The 18,698-nt window shown below is 38.5% G+C and overlaps 1 protein-coding gene across 1 annotated transcript in view; it reads right to left on the reverse strand.

The window, feature by feature from the left end:
* Positions 1-18,698, reverse strand: part of grin2da (glutamate receptor, ionotropic, N-methyl D-aspartate 2D, a) — a 262,588-nt gene that overhangs the window by 45,294 nt on the left and 198,596 nt on the right. Inside the window, exon 10 of the mRNA XM_086281122.1 lies at positions 13,070-13,223. Coding sequence (XP_086137248.1) covers positions 13,070-13,223 — 154 coding nt within the window. The remainder of the gene's footprint in view (positions 1-13,069; positions 13,224-18,698) is intronic.

Raw genomic sequence — 18,698 nt, forward strand, 5'->3', positions numbered from 1 at the left:
CATGCATGGAGGATACATTTTTAACAGAAAAAGCATGAAACTAGATATGCATCATAATCACAAGGAGGCTGTCACAAGGAGACCTGAATTTTAATCGAGCTTAATGCTCGTACAAGCAGGCACAAAGTCAGCTGAAATCACAGTAAGAGGGCTGATGCCAGTGCCAGCCCATATCATCTGATGGGTCAGATTACACAACTTTAAGTGACAAATTCCATTTGGGAGTGTGGTTTAAGCTGCTTTAGTCTGCCTAAAGTTGCTATGCATCTGCAAGCTACTTTGCAACCCAACTCCACACCAGCTTCTCCTTTTCATGCTATATCTGTCCTAATCAGTTTCAGATGGTGTGCTTTAGGTGGGGTGGCTGTGGGTCATCTACTAACAGGAAGGTTGGTGGTTTGATCTCTGGCCGTTCCAATAGACATGCCAAATATCCTTGGGCAAGGCACTGACAGAAAGCACTTAGGCACAGAAAGAAATGCTTGTATGAATAGGTGAATAATGCATGTTGTTTACAGCACATTGATAATGTTTAATATTTGAAAACAAATCTTTGTTTGACTATCCTGAACAAGGTTCCTCTGTTTAAACACAATCGTTGGAAACAATCTGTCCACCTGACAGTTACATTTATTAAAGAACAAGATAACAATAACAAGATAAGATAAGGGCAGGGATAGCTCAGTAGGTAGAGTGGTGGCCCCATGATAGGAAGGTCGGGGGTTCGATTCCCCTGAACAGCTACCCTGAGGTACCCCTGAGCAAGGTACCGTCCCTACACACTGCTCCCCGGGCGCCCAGTGGCTGCCCACTGCTTCACTGAGTGAATGGGTTAAATGCAGACAGGGATTTTCCCCACGGGGACCAATAAAGTACACTTTAAAAAAGAAGAAAAAAAACTGCGGTTTTTACCAATTGCATGTGTGCTGTTAAACATGTAAAGCGAGAGGTTTTGGTGCCTGTAATTTATGTATGAAGATGTGCATGTTTGCATCGGTTTAAGGTTGACAGTGCAAACAGCTTCTTTGCTCAGATGTTGTTTTTTTATGTGCACCCATTTAATATGTTTTTATTGTGATGTTTAGTAATATCTGGTTTCATGCAGCAGTTCCTTTCATCCAAAACAGTTTTCTCCTTTGGTTAATTTTTTGCCTGTTTTATTTTCTCTTTTTTAAATCTTTTTATGACTTGTAATCTTATGTGCAGCACTTTGTGATTCTGTCTTGAAAGGTGCTATATAAATAAAAATTTATTTATTTATTTAGGGAGACAATAAAGTAACTTCAACCTTAAAATGTCATTTAGAGAGAAAGAACATTTTTGGGGAAAAGGATGACTACAGAACAATAGTTTGTTTTTTTTATTATAAAACATTATTCATTGCAACCCGCATTAAAGTTTTATAATGAAAATAAATGCTGAGTTTATTTTAGTATATGTGAAACCTTCTTAAGTTTGCCATGCAACATTATGGATGATTAATAATGTAATAAACTGTGTGTCACAAAAACAACATCAACGTTGCATAAGAGTCAATGAATTATACATTTCTAATGATTTTAAATTAAATCAAGAGTTGGACTGGATGGATACGTTTGCTGGATTTGTGCTGAATCTAGCCGATGCCCACGGTCGCTTTAAATGTTTTCTTCAAATTTCTTTTGAATTTTTATATTAATTTATTTCTTTTCAGGTTCTAAATCTAGTTTTGAATGACGCGTTCTGATTTTTGAAAGGCACTCACTGACGTTTTTAATAAAAGCCAATAAATAAATAAATACTGGTTGCCTGCTTGTTTTGTGAATGACTTTTCCTATACAAAGAAAATGGTTTAATGACTGTTTTGTTTTCTGTGTCTATTATTATAGTGGAGGAGAGCGTACATAATAACAGTCATTAACAGAATGTTGAAAATTATGCTACTGAGTAGAATAATCTTTGTAATATCTAATTTTAGGAACACCTCACAGGCACGACAGACTACAGTGCAATGAAACAAAACAAGTACAAGCAGAGTTAATGTACACGTGCCTGGCGTAGCACCAATGAAGAATCAATACGGTCCTTGTTGAAGTGCCCACACAAAAGAGGATTTATTGCAGCGTCATTGGACAGAATTATGCTGCCATGGTCGTAAATAAATTGATAGCAAAATGTAAAGCAGCTAATTTGTGTGGCAATAGCAGCACAACTGCAGCAGTGTTGCAATGCTCAAGTAGGTTTAAAGAATTACAAACAACATTTCTGTGGCTTGTACTTAATTTCAATTAAGCATCATACAAATGACGATTTTGTAGCAAGTCATTTTTGTGTATCTGTGAGACATTTCAAATGATTTCTTTTCTTTAACCATTTCAAAGCATTTCGTGTGAGAGTTTCGGAAGCAGTGCTGAGCTTCTCTTTAGTATATTCTGAGGGAAGTGATTCGATATGTTTGATTACATTTTTTGGTGTAAAGGCATTTTCAAACTCAGCAGCAGCGAACGCTGAACAAGCAAAGTTTGGGGAATTGTGAGTTCAGATTAGACACAGCAGTGGATTTATTGACCTGCAGGTGTCGGGAGGTATTTGTGTCTTTGGGTAGTTGAATCAAAATTGAACTTGATCAGGTTTACTTCACTTTCACTTATCGATGACATGAGTATGCTGGGTTTTGTAGTGAGTTATGTACTCTCTCAGTGATGTTTGGTTTCCAGCAGCTACATCACCATTTTGCAGAGGAGTGCATTTAAACAGGGAAAGTCAATTCAAGACACGTGTTGTTAAGAAATATACTCTAAAACACTTCTTCAGTAAAGACTCAGAGAAGAGAAACACACAGAACTTCTTGCTAGCAAGGGCAGCCTCCAGCACTGAGACTCGCACTGAGAAACTGCCCCGGTCTTTATTTATACTTCAGTGGGTGCTTGTGTGTGTGTGTGTGTGTGTGTGTGTGTGTGTGTGTGTGTGTGTGTGTGTGTGTGTGTGTGTGTGTGTGTGTGTGTGTGTGTGTCCATAAAGACTTCCCTAAACCTGCTGGTCTCGAAGTCCAGCAGTTCATCAAACCAAAAAGCACTTAGACTAGAACAAATATAGCTACGTTAATCCTACCGTAAAACAATAAGACAAGGTACGACCTCTCTCATGCTCCTAGGATGTGGGGGTGAACACCCTAGAATGTTACAGACCTCCTAGGATGAGACATTCTTTCAATATGCCACCAACTATATACTTCTACACACAAATGATTACATGCAGCATTCTACCATATGCCAACTTATATCATTAAAAGATTATACTGACTACTAAGTACAATTTTCCTATTAACACGTGTTCTTTTTCAAAGATGGCCTCTTTAATATTCACACCTGGAAGCCACCAGGTATAACCACAGTCTGGTACTGGTGCCAGCAAGTAGAGCCACTGGAGTACAAGAACCTAGCGTTGGGTTAATAAGGTTATGCGGCCTTGCTCAGGGGTATTTTAGCAGTGGTTGTTAAGTAAAGTGACAATATTATTAATTCAATTTGGTTGCCAGTATGTTCCCAGCAGTAATAGAAAGATTCAAACTGGTGACCCTAGTTCTCTATAGAACCAGAGTAGGAATAACCCAGAAAAGTCGCCTTATGTCATAAGTCTGTTTTAGTGAGAATGATAACAACATTATAAAACGGAGTGCTGATGCAGTTAGAAGCTGAACAGCATAGGACATGGACACAGTTATGACATATTTAACACAGTAATGTCATTACAGTATGAAGTGCATAAATAAAGTTCATCTGCTTAATTTATTTTGAGATTTTACCTCATGCACCAATGCTCACGATAAGGAATACAGCTTACTAGTTCAACACTGATACCGGGTCAGCATGCACAGGTAGCCATGGTGTTGGTATGGTATCACAATTAGAAACAGCTGAATTGCTGTAACGCAAGTTTAAGTAGTTGTTATTTGATTTGCTTCTATAGCATGTGCACAAAGTTCCACAATGATTTGGTATAATTACCGGCTTAATCCAGAGTGCCATAAACAATTACGATCACCTTCTCTGCCTCATCCCACCAGAGTACTTCAGTAAATGGTATGCTAATCTGCATTACGTATACAGCAGGCCAAGGGAAACGATAAGTACAATTAGGTTTGCCTGCCATTACGCATTTGAAGCTTAACTGTGCAGAGGCACACATATAGAAGTACAGTTACCTCATATATTTTAATGTCTCAGGGAATATTAATACCAATACAATGACTGAATCCTGTATAGGAGGTAATATTAACAACTGTAACACTGTTGCTTTATCATTTTTTTTTCTTAATATTGAATGATAACAAACATTTGGGAAAAGTGAAATATTGGAATATGAAATATTATATTTAATTTAAACTTGCATTTGAAAAATAAATACAGCTTAATTTCACCTGTTTGCTCATAAGATGCCCACCTGGAGACAACACTGCAGTGAATGCAATGCTAAATCAGTGAAGTACTCTTTGAACATTAGATAACATAGTTCATCACTCACTTTTATAGAAGCACAAACACACACACACACAGAATTTTTTTTGAGAAGCTGAATTCACTAAGCTCACAGAAACTCTTAAGAAGCTCCTCACAAATTATGACTTGGGAGTTTTGTTTTACTGTTAGTGTATAAAAGCTTTTACCTCTGAAATGCCAATATGAGTGGCAGGCCTTCTACTGCAGCTGACCATTCTTCAAAACAAAGCGCACGCACACGCACACACACACACACACACACACACACACACACACACACACACACACCTCTGCCTTTATTTCTCCTCAGTCGCTCAATTTTCACATCCCCCTTTACTGGGTCCCTTGACAGTTTAAGTGTTTGTTATTATCCAGGCTTTGAGTGTGTGTCCTGTCTCCCTCTCAGCTTTGTAGCCTGGGGTTTCTGTGTCTGTAATAAGACCTTTGTGTCTATTTCACATTCACAAAGGTCACTGAGACTTTAGAGAATTAAATACGTCACAATTATTACTCTGAGTTTAGATTGTAGCGATTTGAAAATATTATGTAAAGGAAGAAAAAAAACAGAGAAATAATAAATAATAAATTTTCATTCAGTAGCACAACAAAGAGAACAAATCTTTAGAAAACTGTGAGCCCAGCTTTGAAAGAAGCACTAATGCATGCTGCAGGCAAGTAAACGCACCAGGACAACAAAAACTGCAGAGTCAGCCATTCCTCTGCCAAAAGCGAGAGTTGAGGCGGTGGTACAGCATGCGTTTGGCATGGTTTTATTCATCTCTATGACAGCAGGGCTACACAAAAACTACTAAGCTGAATTTCATTAAACTTGGTAGAAAGGTGACGAAGAGTAAAAGGAAAGAAATGCATTCATTCATGTGCGGATCAAGATCATTTTGCTCTGGTCAGGGGAAGCATGTAGTTCTTTCTGAGTATCCTTGTACAGTCATTTTTATTTTATCTGTCTCATTGATGCTGAGAGAAGCTTGCTCAATAAATAATGTTTAGGTATTTCAAATCTGTTAATTAGTCATTAGTTACAGTAACAGATATGCAATCAAATGTGAGTAACAACAAATCATGATAAATTAGTTACTTCCTTATTATTAATGGATCATTCCCTAATGTGGGAATGGTCTGGGAATATGCAGAGGGCACCCTTGGAAAAGTTCAAGCATGTGCAGTTCAAAGTGCAGGAGGTATCTGCATGCATTCTCATGTCATGTTTTGCTACCATGAAAGAAAAGTACAGAGAAAGACCAGAACAGAGACATCAAACAAGGTTTTAGTGAGAAAACGCTGCTTCAGAGGATGTCAGGTTTGGACAGCCGAGTCTTCGAGCAACTTAAAGAAGTCCAGATGCTTTTTTTTTTTCAAGCTCCTTAGACCACGATGACCTGGATGTCTGAGAACTTTCACAGATTTACTGTATTGTCATTTAAATGTAAAAATATGAAGAAAAAAAAATAACTTGAATGCGGCATGTCTCTTTTAATTTTATACATTAACATTTTCAGAGATTCTTATCATCAAGATAATGTCGTTATAATAAAAACCCTGGCCAATGACCTTTTCTTCCACATTGAAAGAAGAAACTAAAACTAATAAAAAGAGCCAAAGCTTTTATAAATGACACACATTTTCTTAACTGTTTGTCCAATTCTAGGTTTTGGAGCCTATCATAGGTGCACGAGCTCATCACCTTGACCATCAACTGACATTTAAACCTATCTTCAATTTAGAACCACTAATTAAACTGACAGCAGCTCACTGGTGGATTCAAACCGTTCATCTTTTTGCTGCAAAGCATCAATGTTAACCACTACACCACAGTGTCAACCACAATGGTATCAGATTCCTAGGTTTCATTACCATTTATTCTATTTTTCTTTACAAGGCCTAACGAACAGCAAGTGCATTTTAAACAAGTTGAGCATCATGCGGTTTGTCCACATATTGCAGCTGCCTTTCTCACAGTTGGCCTCTTGTTGGCCTGCACGTGTTTCCCTCTTCACCTCTTGTTATTATTCTCTGGCTTTTCTGAGACTCCTCCGTCAGAAAGGATTGCCCTGCCTCTCAGAGCACTTCTTCCTCACTTGATTATTTCCTTGAGCGTTGACCTTTCCTTACGTGTTTGTGCTCACTCTTACCTCTGTTTGACCCAAATTTTTTCTTTTATATTCCATGCGTTCACATGTGCCCATACACATTTGAAAGTAAAATCTCAGCCCACACAAATATATCAACAACAGTGATCACAAAACGGTGTATAACTGAACACAGTAGTGCAATTTTTAACCAGGTCTTCCCATTAACACCTGACCTGCCCAGAGGGTCAGTCAATGAGCTCGTCAATAGCTTCAATGCTAACATGTTAAATGTAATGGACACTATTGCTCCCATTAAGGTGAAGGTTATCTCTGGAAGGAAAAAGTCTCCATGGAGAAACTCCACACTGGTGAAAAATGAAAAAAGAGAGTGTAGGAAAGCTGAGCGCAGATGGAGAAAAACAAACCTCCAGGTTCACTATGACATTTATAAAGAGAAACTTCACAATTATAATTTACAACTGAGGAATGCAAGGAGGTCCTACTTCTCTGACATCATCACTAAAAACAGCCATAATGCTCGGGTCTTATTTTCTACAGTTGACAGGCTAACAAACCCTCCTGTGTCAGTGGCAGCTGAACTTCATTCGACCATGGCCTGCAATGACTTTGCCAAATTCTTCACTGAAAAAATCCAAAAAATTAGACAAGCAATTGGTACATCAACAGCAGATCCAGGATATGTACTGTGTCCACCAAAAAACTGTTTAAACACCATGAAACAGTTTCAACCTATTAACAGCAAAGACCTGGAGGACATCTTAGGTCAACTGAACTCCTCCTCCTGCTGTTTAGATGTCCTGCCAACAAGTTTTTTCAAAAAGGTCTCAAAGACTTTAGAGTCAGACCTGTTACAGATCGTCAACTTTTCTTTATTATCAGGTGTGTTTCCAGAATCACTAAAAACTGCTGTAATCAAACCTATACTGAAAAAGGACAATCTTGACAAGACACAAATGAACAACTACAGGCCGATCTCAAATCTCCCGTTTTTAAGTAAGATCATTGAAAAAGCAGTTTCTCAACAGCTCAGTTACTTCTTAAAACAGAATAATTGCTACGATGCCTTCCAGTCAGGTTTTAGACAGAACCACAGCACTGAAACTGCTCTGACCAAAGTGTTTAGTGACATATCTCTGAATACAGACAGTGGAAAAATGTCAGTCCTAGTTTTACTGGATCTCAGTGCAGCATTTGATACAGTTGACCACAACATATTACTCAAACGACTGGAGAACTGGACAGGTCTTTCAGGAACTGTACTAAACTGGTTCAAAACATACTTAGAAAACAGGAAATACTTTGTATCAATAGGTAACTTCACATCTGAGCAGACAAGTATCACATGTGGAGTTCCCCAAGGTTCCATCTTGGGACCCCTTCTGTTTAACATCTACATGCTCCCACTGGCACAGATTATAAACAACAACAAAATAAACTATCACAGCTATGCAGATGACACACAAATATATATCACAATGTCACCAGGAGACCGAGGCCCTGTACAGGCTCTTGGTAAATGCATTGAGGAAATCAATGACTGGTTGTGCCACAATTTTCTCCAGCTAAACAAAAACAAAACTGAGGTAATAGTCTTTGGCGCCAAAGAAAAACGATTACAGGTCACCAGAGAACTTCAATCTATACATCTAAAAACCACAAACCAGGCGAGAAATTTGGGTGTAGTGATGGATGCAGACGTAAACTTAGAAAAACACATTAAGACAATAACAAAGTCAGCTTACTATCACCTCAAGAATATATCAAGGATAAAAGATCTGATGTCTCAACAGGACCTGGAAAAACTAGTCCATGCATTCATCTTTAGTAGGCTTGATTACTGTAACAGCATCTTTACAGGTCTACCTAAAAAAATCAGTCAGACAACTACAGCTCATTCAGAACTCTGCTGCTCGAGTCCTCACTAAGACCAAAAAAGTGGACCACATCAGTCCAGCTCTGAGGTCCTTACACTGGCTGCCTGTCTGTCAGAGGATAGACTTTAAAGTTCTGATGCTGGCCTATAAAGCTCTGAATGGTTTAGGACCAAAATACATCAATGACCTCCTGACCCAGTATGAACCTTCCAGATCCCTCAGGTCATCTGGATCCGGTCTTTTATCAGTTCCCAGAGTCAGAACCAGACACGGAGAAGCTGCATTCAGCTTTTATGCTCCTTATATCTGGAACAAACTCCCAGAAAGCCTCAGATCAGCTGAAACACTCAGTTTATTTAAATCCAGGTTGAAGACTCACCTGTTCTCAGCTGCATTTGAATAAAGCACCAAATCCACACTTTAAGCTTAAATTTCAAAACTTACATTTAACTACTGATTTTATCTACTGTTCTGATTTTATCTGTTTTGATTTTATATACTGTTTTGTTTGTTTGTTTGTTTGTTTGTTTGTTAATTAGTTAGTTAGTTTATTTGCTTGTTTTAATCAATTTTAAATCATGCTTTTTATTTGTTCTTGTTTCTAATGTCTCTGTAAAGCACTTTGAATCACCTTGTTGTTGAATTGTGCTATACAAATAAACTTGCCTTGCCTTGCCTTGCCTTACACACACACACATACGCACACACAAACGGCCAAAGCAACAGTATGGACTTGCTGTCAGCCCTGTGGCCCAGCAGACTTTAGACAAAATGGCCTTAGGAGCCTTGCACCTCCGTCCAACCATGACATGTTTCAGATTGTCTCTTAAATCTCCTCTGACAGATGGATAGATGTACTACTGCAGCTGTGCCAGTATGAAATCAATCCCTTAAGGAGTCCTGCGAAGGAGTCAGGTCTATGATGGAGGAATATTAGTGAACTTTTAGAGCAGACTTGGTCGTTATTAAACAAGCAAAAATGAAAAAAATAAATAAATTGTACTTTTATTACAGGCTGGGCTTTAAGGGCTATAGAGAAACGGACAGTATAGGACAATATGATAGGAACTATTTAAACTATTTATGACATAATTCGTCATACAGTGTATGATGTTCTGCAGGTCTGATTTATAACGTCATGCACACAGTATGTGTGGCAGTAGAATATGCGCTTCATTCACACAGGCAGGTTTTAAGCACAGATGGTGGGTTTAAAAAGTAGTCGCCTGAGACGCTGCTCTGTGTTAACAAGTCATTTTTGCTACAGGGTATGATCTCATCTGGTCTGCACGACACGCACACACACAAATGTGCAGCAGCATGTCAACCAGCCGCTGCTCAGATTAAAATATCTGTGAGCATCTGACACAGCTCTATCAGTCTCTCTATCAAAGCCACTCAACCTCTCTCTCTCTCTCGTTTGTGTTGGGTTTATAGTGGTACATGACAGGACTTTCTCTCTCTTTGTAACACCATTTCTTTCTCCTAAGCACATTCTTCATCCATCACTCCCTTTCTTTGTTGTCATTTCTCTCTGCTTCCAACTCTCTACTTCTCTCAAATTCCATCTTTTCATGGTTGGAAGTGCGTGGAATTAGTCTAAGAAGATTGGTAAATTAAGAGGTGTTATCTTAGGAGAGGCCAACTTTGATTGAGGCATAAGCTATATTTTTTTTAAAATGACTGGAGAAAAAAAAGTTGGCTTGGATTGCTGTGGGGGCTTCTTTGAACGCTGAGAATAGTAAAGCTAACTGTGCATTTTGAGCTGTGCTTTGAGATGCAAAGCTGGGAGTTTGAACCTTTTCTACTGAAAGACAAAATTCACATCAGAAATGAAGGCCACTTACATAATTTAGAAAGAATGTACAGTACTGTACAGCGTTATGTAAGCTATCAAGGCTGTTTTAGTACATTAATTAATTAATCCTTCAACAATCCTTAAGATTAAAGGAAACTTGAAAGCATTGTAAAGTCCATTAGTGAATAATAGCTTATGCATCTGGGTCCTCTTTTGATGACTCATGTAGTTGTGATTTAAAAAATAAAATGTGACTTTGCTAATAAAAAAGCAAAAACCATATCAGATTTAATGATAACCATGTTCCAGGAAGTGTGAAAGAGTCTCAGATGTTCAAGCTTTATTTTTGGACATCATGCATTGTGAATAGGACCCCAGGGTCAGAGCTGCACAGTAATGTCCTGTGGGAAACAAACTCTGATATGTACTGTACCATTGTGTACCTCAACACTGTAAAAAATTGTTTGGCTACCAAGATTATTGGTGACTGCCATTACATTCTACTCGACTCCCTGCAACTTTGTCGTCTCTAAAACTCAGGTTGCAGGGTCACTGTTGTGACACAGTATAAGAGATACAGTCTAACGCAGGTGGATGTGGACACGATGGCACTTCCAGGTAGCAGCAGTGCTGAAGTCTTATACATCTTACGTTAAATTTGTTTTAGCTATGGTCTTTGTCTGGAGTTGAGTTGAGATTTTCATTTGCACCTCGTATAACCCCACAGTTTCATCAAATTAATTTTGATTCAGGTTGATTTTGAATTGTTATGCCCTGTTACACCTGTCCTCTCCATTATAGGACTGTGCAGCATTTGCATGGTGTTCTTGATGGGCAGCAAGCAATAGTTTTATAATGTGTTTATAAAATGTTCAGCTGAACATCTTGACACAAATCGCCCAGGTAAGGAAATCCCACAAAGTTGATTATGTTCACATGGACATTGCGTTTTCAGCAGGAGAAACTGCAACGGACTGACTAACAATGGCTCTGACAGCCCATTGTTAGTCAGCGGTGCTAGTTTTGACCATTATGCAAACGAGTGTTTATAAGGTTTGGGAAACCCGCAGTGAGCTGAGATGAAGTCAGAATCAACTTTCTGGATGTTCAGCTGAACATTAAAGGATGCGTCCTTCATTTTTGTATGTTTTGGAAAAAGTATGTAATGAAAATATCCAAAACAAGGGCTGTCTTGCATTATGACCCCTTGAACAATCATTTAATTCAGTCTCCTTGAACCAGCTGCTTTGAATGTTAACTGTTCACACTGCTATTATTCACTGCAGTCCTATATGTGCCTCCTATGTAGTCAGCCTCCTTCACCTATTAGTAAGATAGAAAATGTGTTATCATCCATTCTGAACATTGATAAACAAAAAGCAACCCAGACTATAGACGACTCCATGCAGACGTGTGAAATGTAGAAATCTGAGATTTGAAAGTGTATTTTAACACAAACTGTGTTCTCTTCTTTAACCTGATCAAAGTGGTTTCGGTGCTAGTCAAACCAAAAGCAAAAAAACTCAGTACAAACTTTAAATTCAACACGAGACAGGAGGGTCAGGCCTCCAAGTTAAAACTCTTCTGCTTTTACATGAGTACCAGCCTGCTGTATAATAAGACCTCAGGGCCTCGTGTAAACACTTGGCCAATGAGGTGGATTTAGAAGGATGTTCCACACTAGCGGTAAAATGATATTTGGTCAATACTTTAAGAGCTGTTTGTTCTTCTAATCTCTCTCTAACTACTGCCACACAGCTCTCACTACATAACTACATACAGCTCTACCTCACTCAGTCAGGATGTCTTTTAGTAAAAGTATTTCAACATGTAAATTTCAGTTATTTTGATGAGCTCATCTTTACCTGTGGAAGGGAATAAAGTCCGACTGATGACAAAAACAAAACAGCGAAAATCCCCTTTGGTTTGTTTCAAGCTAAGTAGGGCACAGAGAGAGTGCATAACATGTGAGTGTTTCTAAGTATATATTCTTTATGCTTTCTACTGGGCCTATTATAAGCCCGGTATTTCATTTTGTGCAGTGCACAAATTTAAAATTTAAATTTAGTTTAGCGATATTTTCTTCACCCGTCTTTCATCCACAGCTGACCTAAATTGCTTTTTAAAGGGATTCTTACCTTCCTCTTATGTAGCACCATTTAGAGTAGAATTTAATTTTGCATTAGAGAGCTTGAAAAGGGTTTGTGATGCTTCATGCACATCTATAAATCCCATTTTAATGTTGTGTATACAGAATTTAGTGGAATACAAATAGACTACTGAGTTTATGATCCCTACTTTAAAGCTGAACATGGAGAATAAACATTCCTACGTAGACTTCATATTCAGCAATCTCATAAACTACGAATGCAATGTCAATTATTGTTTTTGGATTGTAGGTGAGCCTCTGCTCATTGAGTTCTATCAGATGTTTAGACACAGCTTATAGAAGCAAATAAGGTATTGATTTAAGCATTTTTGCCAATTTGTCCTGATGGTTTAAAATACTTCATTGGAAAAAAGACTGAAAAAAGCTAAATTAAAAAATGAGTAATTTCATCATAAATTCACTAAAAAACTTCACCAGAACTTCAGATTTGTCCGATAGCAATTGCAAGGGAAAATATACAACCTGACCCCAGTAAGTAAGACACAAGATGACACAGAATGAAAAGGAGCTAGGGTGGAGATGGGTTGCAAAGTAGCTTGCATCTGCAGGTAGGCAGGCATGTTACAGATACTAAGCTTGACTTGGAGAAATGACAGACTTATAAAATGCTAAAGTGTACCTTATTAAAAACATCTTACCAAGGAAAGCAGAAGGTGATACTGTGCCGTTACTGCGTGAAACCATGACACTGATGCCAGTCTCCACAAATGGAACCGAAAACTCAACAACCTCTGACCTCTCTTCATTAATGGTGAGTGAGCCGATGGCCATGTCTGCCCTGTTGGACACCACCTGTAAAACAGGAGATCTGAAGTTAAACACAAAGAGCTATAAAACATTATATACAAGGTAAAAAGAACCAAGAAAAAACAGATTCACTCAAAGCTGATTCAATTTAAAAAAAAAATAATGTTTACATTTTTGTTGTATACAGATAAAAAGGAATAGACAGAAACAACAGTTTCTCATAGTCATTGTGCAGGAGAAATGCCATAACTTGGTTCTGTGTAGACCTATCATTTCAGATCAGCATGTTGTGTCTATTTATATGAGCAACACTATAACAAACAAAGTGCTTTTAATGACTTTCACAGCTACTACACACCAAGAAAACCTGATTTAAGCTGATGTCCTGTGGCAAATCTGAAAGAAGTCCAAACCCTGGAGGAAAGAAACTGTGTTGGCACACAAACAACACCTGTCACTTTCCAGTCACTACCAACTTGTGACTGCTGAGGATAGAAACAAAGATCAATTTGTAAACTGACAGTTTTTGCTTTCCGCCCAGCTTTCTATTCACCACAACAGACCAGAATAGCATCCTCACCAGCTTGTTGTTTTCCTAATTCACTCTCCCCTCACTTGTGAATAAGATTACAGGATACTTCAACTCCTCTAGTTGGGGGCAGCGACTCATCTCTAACCTGCAGTGGATACTCTATCATTTTACTTTTAAGAACAATGGCCTCAGATTTGGAACTGCTAATGCTTTGCACTCAGTTGCAAACCAAGCTGCAGGTCACCCAGAGAGAACCACATCATCTGCAAAAAGCAGAGCTCCTGAGACAACCAAGTCTGACACCCTCCATCCCCTGACTACTGCTAGAAATTTTGTCCATAAAAATTATGAATAGAATTCTTGAAATGATCGTTCCCGGTGGAGACCGAAAACCCACCAGGAAGAATCTTGACTTTCCCTGGCAAGATCCAACCTCTCACTCTCATCAGAAAATAAGAAAGCAACAAGATGAACAGACTCTATAGGCAGTTATAGCACATAAATTTTACCTCATGCAATGCTCACTTTATCATGTAGGTTTTCCAGCCAAGCACTGGACAGTCACATTAACAGGTGGAATTTTCTTGATCGCTTCTTGGATTAGTTCTTGGAATGTAGCCAGACCAGCTCTTCTTCTTCTGGCAAATGTGTATTTTCAAAAAGCACTAACCAAAATATACCTCTTTGGTCTCAATGGTTGGCAGTTGGTAGGATAGAGCTACAATGTTATGCTCTATAACTATCTATAACTAAAAGACCTTGAACAAACAGCATAGGGATCCTTTTGCCATGACTTGCAACATGAAGCTGTGCTGTGGTCCTCCTCACAGCTCCTCAGGCAGCTGTAAACGAGGCTCAGGCGGACAGAAGGTGACGAAGTCAGGGGATTCACAGCCCTGTTGGTGTTTCGCCTGGCAGGAAGCAGAGGTTACTTGACTGCAGCAGAGGGACTGTGGAGGTTAGAGGAGCTGGCTGCTGACCAGAAGTTCATTATTCAGGTCTGGCCTGGCACCAAAAGTCTGTGAAAGACAAAAGGCTCTGCAGTCTCTCAGCAGACACAACGGAGATGCTTTTCATCAGGCTCATAAAGTAGCCTCTAAAATGTTCTTCCTCCTTATTTGTTAAAATCTTAAGCACTGATTGATACATTGTTTCACACAGTTATCAACTGTGAGAAAAAAGCATTGTATGAACTATTTGCATGTACAGCCATTTTTAATCAGTCTTCCATTTTCAAAGGCTGAAAAGTAATTGGACAATTGACTGAAAAGTTGTTCCATCATTTTTCCATGAAGGATTCTCAACTTCTACTATACCACTAATCACCAACTAGGCATTGCTGAAATAATTAAAAATCCTTTGTATTTGGTCTTTTAACTTTTTGCAAGAAACATTAAAAGACCAAATACTGAGCGTTTAACTGGCTGCTTCTGACACTCCCACTTTCGTTAGTGCAGCAACATTCCTCTAATTAGGATTTTAATTTGTTTTAACCTCCTGCAACTGGACAACTTCAGTCACAGTTTAGCAGCTCATTTCCTGGCTGGTGCTGCAAGAGAGGCCAGTGGAACGGTAGGGTTTTAGGTTGGCAAAGGGACCAACATGAAAAACTATCTATTTCATCTTTTTATACTTAGATTAATAATGTTGATATTTACATACAATAAACTCCAATCCATTGATTGTTTTTTTTTAACCTAGTAACTTTAACTTTATTGCATTATAATAATCAGTGTTGTTTCAGGAGACTGTGTTGGTAATAGATGATTATCTCCCATGTAAAATGGCATCTTACAGTTACCTCCAGTTTTGTTACTGATGTTGTTCAGATATGTCTGTAATGCAATCACTAATGATTAAATATGGTAAATTACACCTATAAAGATGGTGAAAGATGATAACTGCTACAGACGCAGCAAATCAGCAGCTGCAATAATGAAAGTTTGTGTGATACAGTTAAATCTGATTGATGCAGAGTGTTACATCTTTATTTTTTATTTCTGTTCCTTTTTCACTCCCACATCCACCCTGTTAAAGATTTATGTGTAGATAATCAGTAAAATACTGGCAGCAATGCTGCCGGTGGGTTAGCATTACAGTTCTCCAACTGTTCTCCTATCTCATGCTACTCAAATGATATCATGCTCTGAATTACAGTGCACAGCTGTATTCCTTCACTTTTTCCCCTCTGTTTGCTTATGAACAACACATTTATATTATATAGCTGTCTTTTCTTACAATTCTACTTAAAAACGTTGTATTTTTTAACTGAAGTCAGTTACAACCCAGCAAGCTCAGATGGCAACATAACAACAACTGCCAGCTATTACTCATCAGTTACCATGTACTGTTATCTCTTGCCAATTTTTTTGAAAAACATTGCTGGACATTATTGGACAGTCCTCAAAATAAAGTCCAAAGTCAGCTTAATACATGGTGGGTTCAGTTATTTGAGATACAGCCAATACTTTTAACATCGAGAGTGTAATGGTATTCAAAATGTATTGCTGAGCGCAAATATACCCCAGGAAGCATATTGGTGTAAGTATTTGACAGTTTTTTTTACAGCACTATCTTACAGTCTACTATTTGGAGTAAAATCTGCAGATACACTTGATCACAATGATGTTGACTGACTATTCAAATAAATAAAATGTAATGAATTCAAGTGTTTATAACTGTCGCACTGGAATTACTCTGTCTCTTCTCTTTTTTGCTACTTTATACTTATTGGTTAATAGATAAACCTCACAGCTTCAAAGAAGCACAGATGAGAGTGACCGAAAAGAAAAGAAAAACTATGTTCATGCCCTTTATTGCCTATGATATACATACTGAGCAAGTCAACACTCTCTGCATGAGATCAATCAACCTTCTTCTAATAAATCCAGCCAGAAACTGTTCAACCACTAAAGTTTTTTTATTGGAAAAATAGTTTGTGAAGCCTCTGGAGACCATAAACTTCTCTAAGAGTCTGATAACTCACAGGTTTCGCACTTTTCATAACCTGTCATTAGTTGCTTCTCTGCTTGTCAAACTCAATCATTCCATGGTAATTACCCCACTTAATTCAACTTGTTAATTTCAAGATTTTTGAATACAGCGAGGTCTGAAAGCAACACCTGTGACACTTCTCTTTAGGAAGTGCTTCACTGCTGCAAGCTGCGAACAAAAATGATTATACTAGGGTGATTCACTGTAAAGGGTGAAGAAAAAAAAATAACTTTAAGAATGTAGGAAATGACTGGCTGATTGAAGGCATTCAGAGAAGAAGGTCATAATATAGGTTCTGATAGAAATGATGAAAAATAGGAAAAACTGCCCAACTATAAAGTCTTTCACTTGAGAAGCAAGGTCACTGAGGTTTCAGAATCAGAATCAGAATCAGAATACTTTATTGATCCCTGGGGGAAATTATTTTTTGTTACAGTGCTCCATTTTAAACCAACATTAAGACAAGACAGACAATACACTAACTAAGAATAGTACAATATATACATATATATACATACATACATACATAAGTCACTCATAGATAAATAGTTGGAAAAGAAACATGTGTAGTTGTAGCAGCAAACAGTGTGTTAAGTGGATGCGTTGTACAGGGAGATGGCCACAGGCAGGAATGATTTCCTGTGTCGTTCAGTGGTGCTTTTCGGTAATCTCAGTCTCTCACTGAACGAGCTCCTGTGACTGACCAGCATGTCATGGAGTGGGTGGGAGGTGTTATCCAACATTGTCTTTATCTTGGTTTGCTGGTTTGCTTGGTTTGCTGATGTCTGAGGGATTATACGCATTTGTCTTGGTGATATGTAACTTTGACAGGATATGATAGTTGGTTGGAATAGGATGAAATAGCAGCACAGAGGAGGAAAAGGACAAACAAATAAAAACAGTGCACTGCTGCATATTTTCAACAGAAGTGCATATGACAGGTAAAGTAAAAGAAAAAAAAAAGAGGGTTCATGTGGGCGGAGCTGTCCCTGTGCACATGTGTTTGTCTGCTGCGATAATTAGGCAGCTTAATGAGTTACTTAGCAAAGCTGAGCAAGAGGCAGCTGTAATGCAAGAAAGAAGGCCACCTGCATCTCTGAGGCCTATCTGAGAATGAAGCACAGCATACACAGTCTGTCCTCACAATGTGATCACATAATAATAATATTTAGTCAGGACCAGTAGACTCCACGTTGCATATTTAAAAATTATGCTTACAGGATATCCAAAGCATTGCAGAGTAATCCAATGGTCAATAGGCCTTCAGTGTCTCAAGAAGACACCATGAGTAGGTTTGACCATGGTAAACAAAGGTAGGGGCAAATTACTGGAAAAGCATGAAGGGCAATACTCCATGCTACTGGCGTTTTCATACAACGAATATTAAAGATGTGCTCTTTTAGGAATATCTTTGGAAGCTCAGGAGTGTCAAACATTAATCATTGTTGAGAAGGATTCAGTGCACCACCATACAAATGAGACCCAACAAACCACAAAGCATTGCAGTAGTTTGAGGTCGCCCATCAAGGAGGTGCCACGGACTCTGCACTCGCCTGATCTCCATCCCATCGAACGATTACTGGAAAATGTGGAAAGCCAAATAGTCCTGGCAATGCACAAATGTTTTTGGAACGTTGTCAAATGGGATAACATGTTACAAGGTACTGCACAGACTTGTGGAGCTCATGCCAAGTCGAGTAAATGCTTATGCAAAATGACATGCAATCTTCAACCTTAGCCACCAGAAACGTATGACTTTTTCCAAAACTGTCTTCATTTGTATGAAATAAAACTGCCCTCACAAAGTCCACACACACAAATACACATAGACTGTGATAATTTGCATTCCCATGTTTAACTCCATGTTAAACCAACTTCATTAATCCAGCCGCCGCAGGGGGGACTGGCATCACAGAAACACCATGGTCACACCAAGACACACATGGTCATGTACAAGCAATCTCACAGTCTGCATTGTCCCTCTCTCTCTCTCT

The sequence above is a fragment of the Aulonocara sp. 'chitande type north' Nkhata Bay genome, linkage group LG22, assembly GCF_057382095.1.
Source record: "Aulonocara sp. 'chitande type north' Nkhata Bay isolate Kocher_YH1m ecotype deep benthic linkage group LG22, A_spYH_male_GT1.1, whole genome shotgun sequence".
NCBI lineage: Eukaryota > Metazoa > Chordata > Actinopteri > Cichliformes > Cichlidae > Aulonocara > Aulonocara sp. 'chitande type north' Nkhata Bay.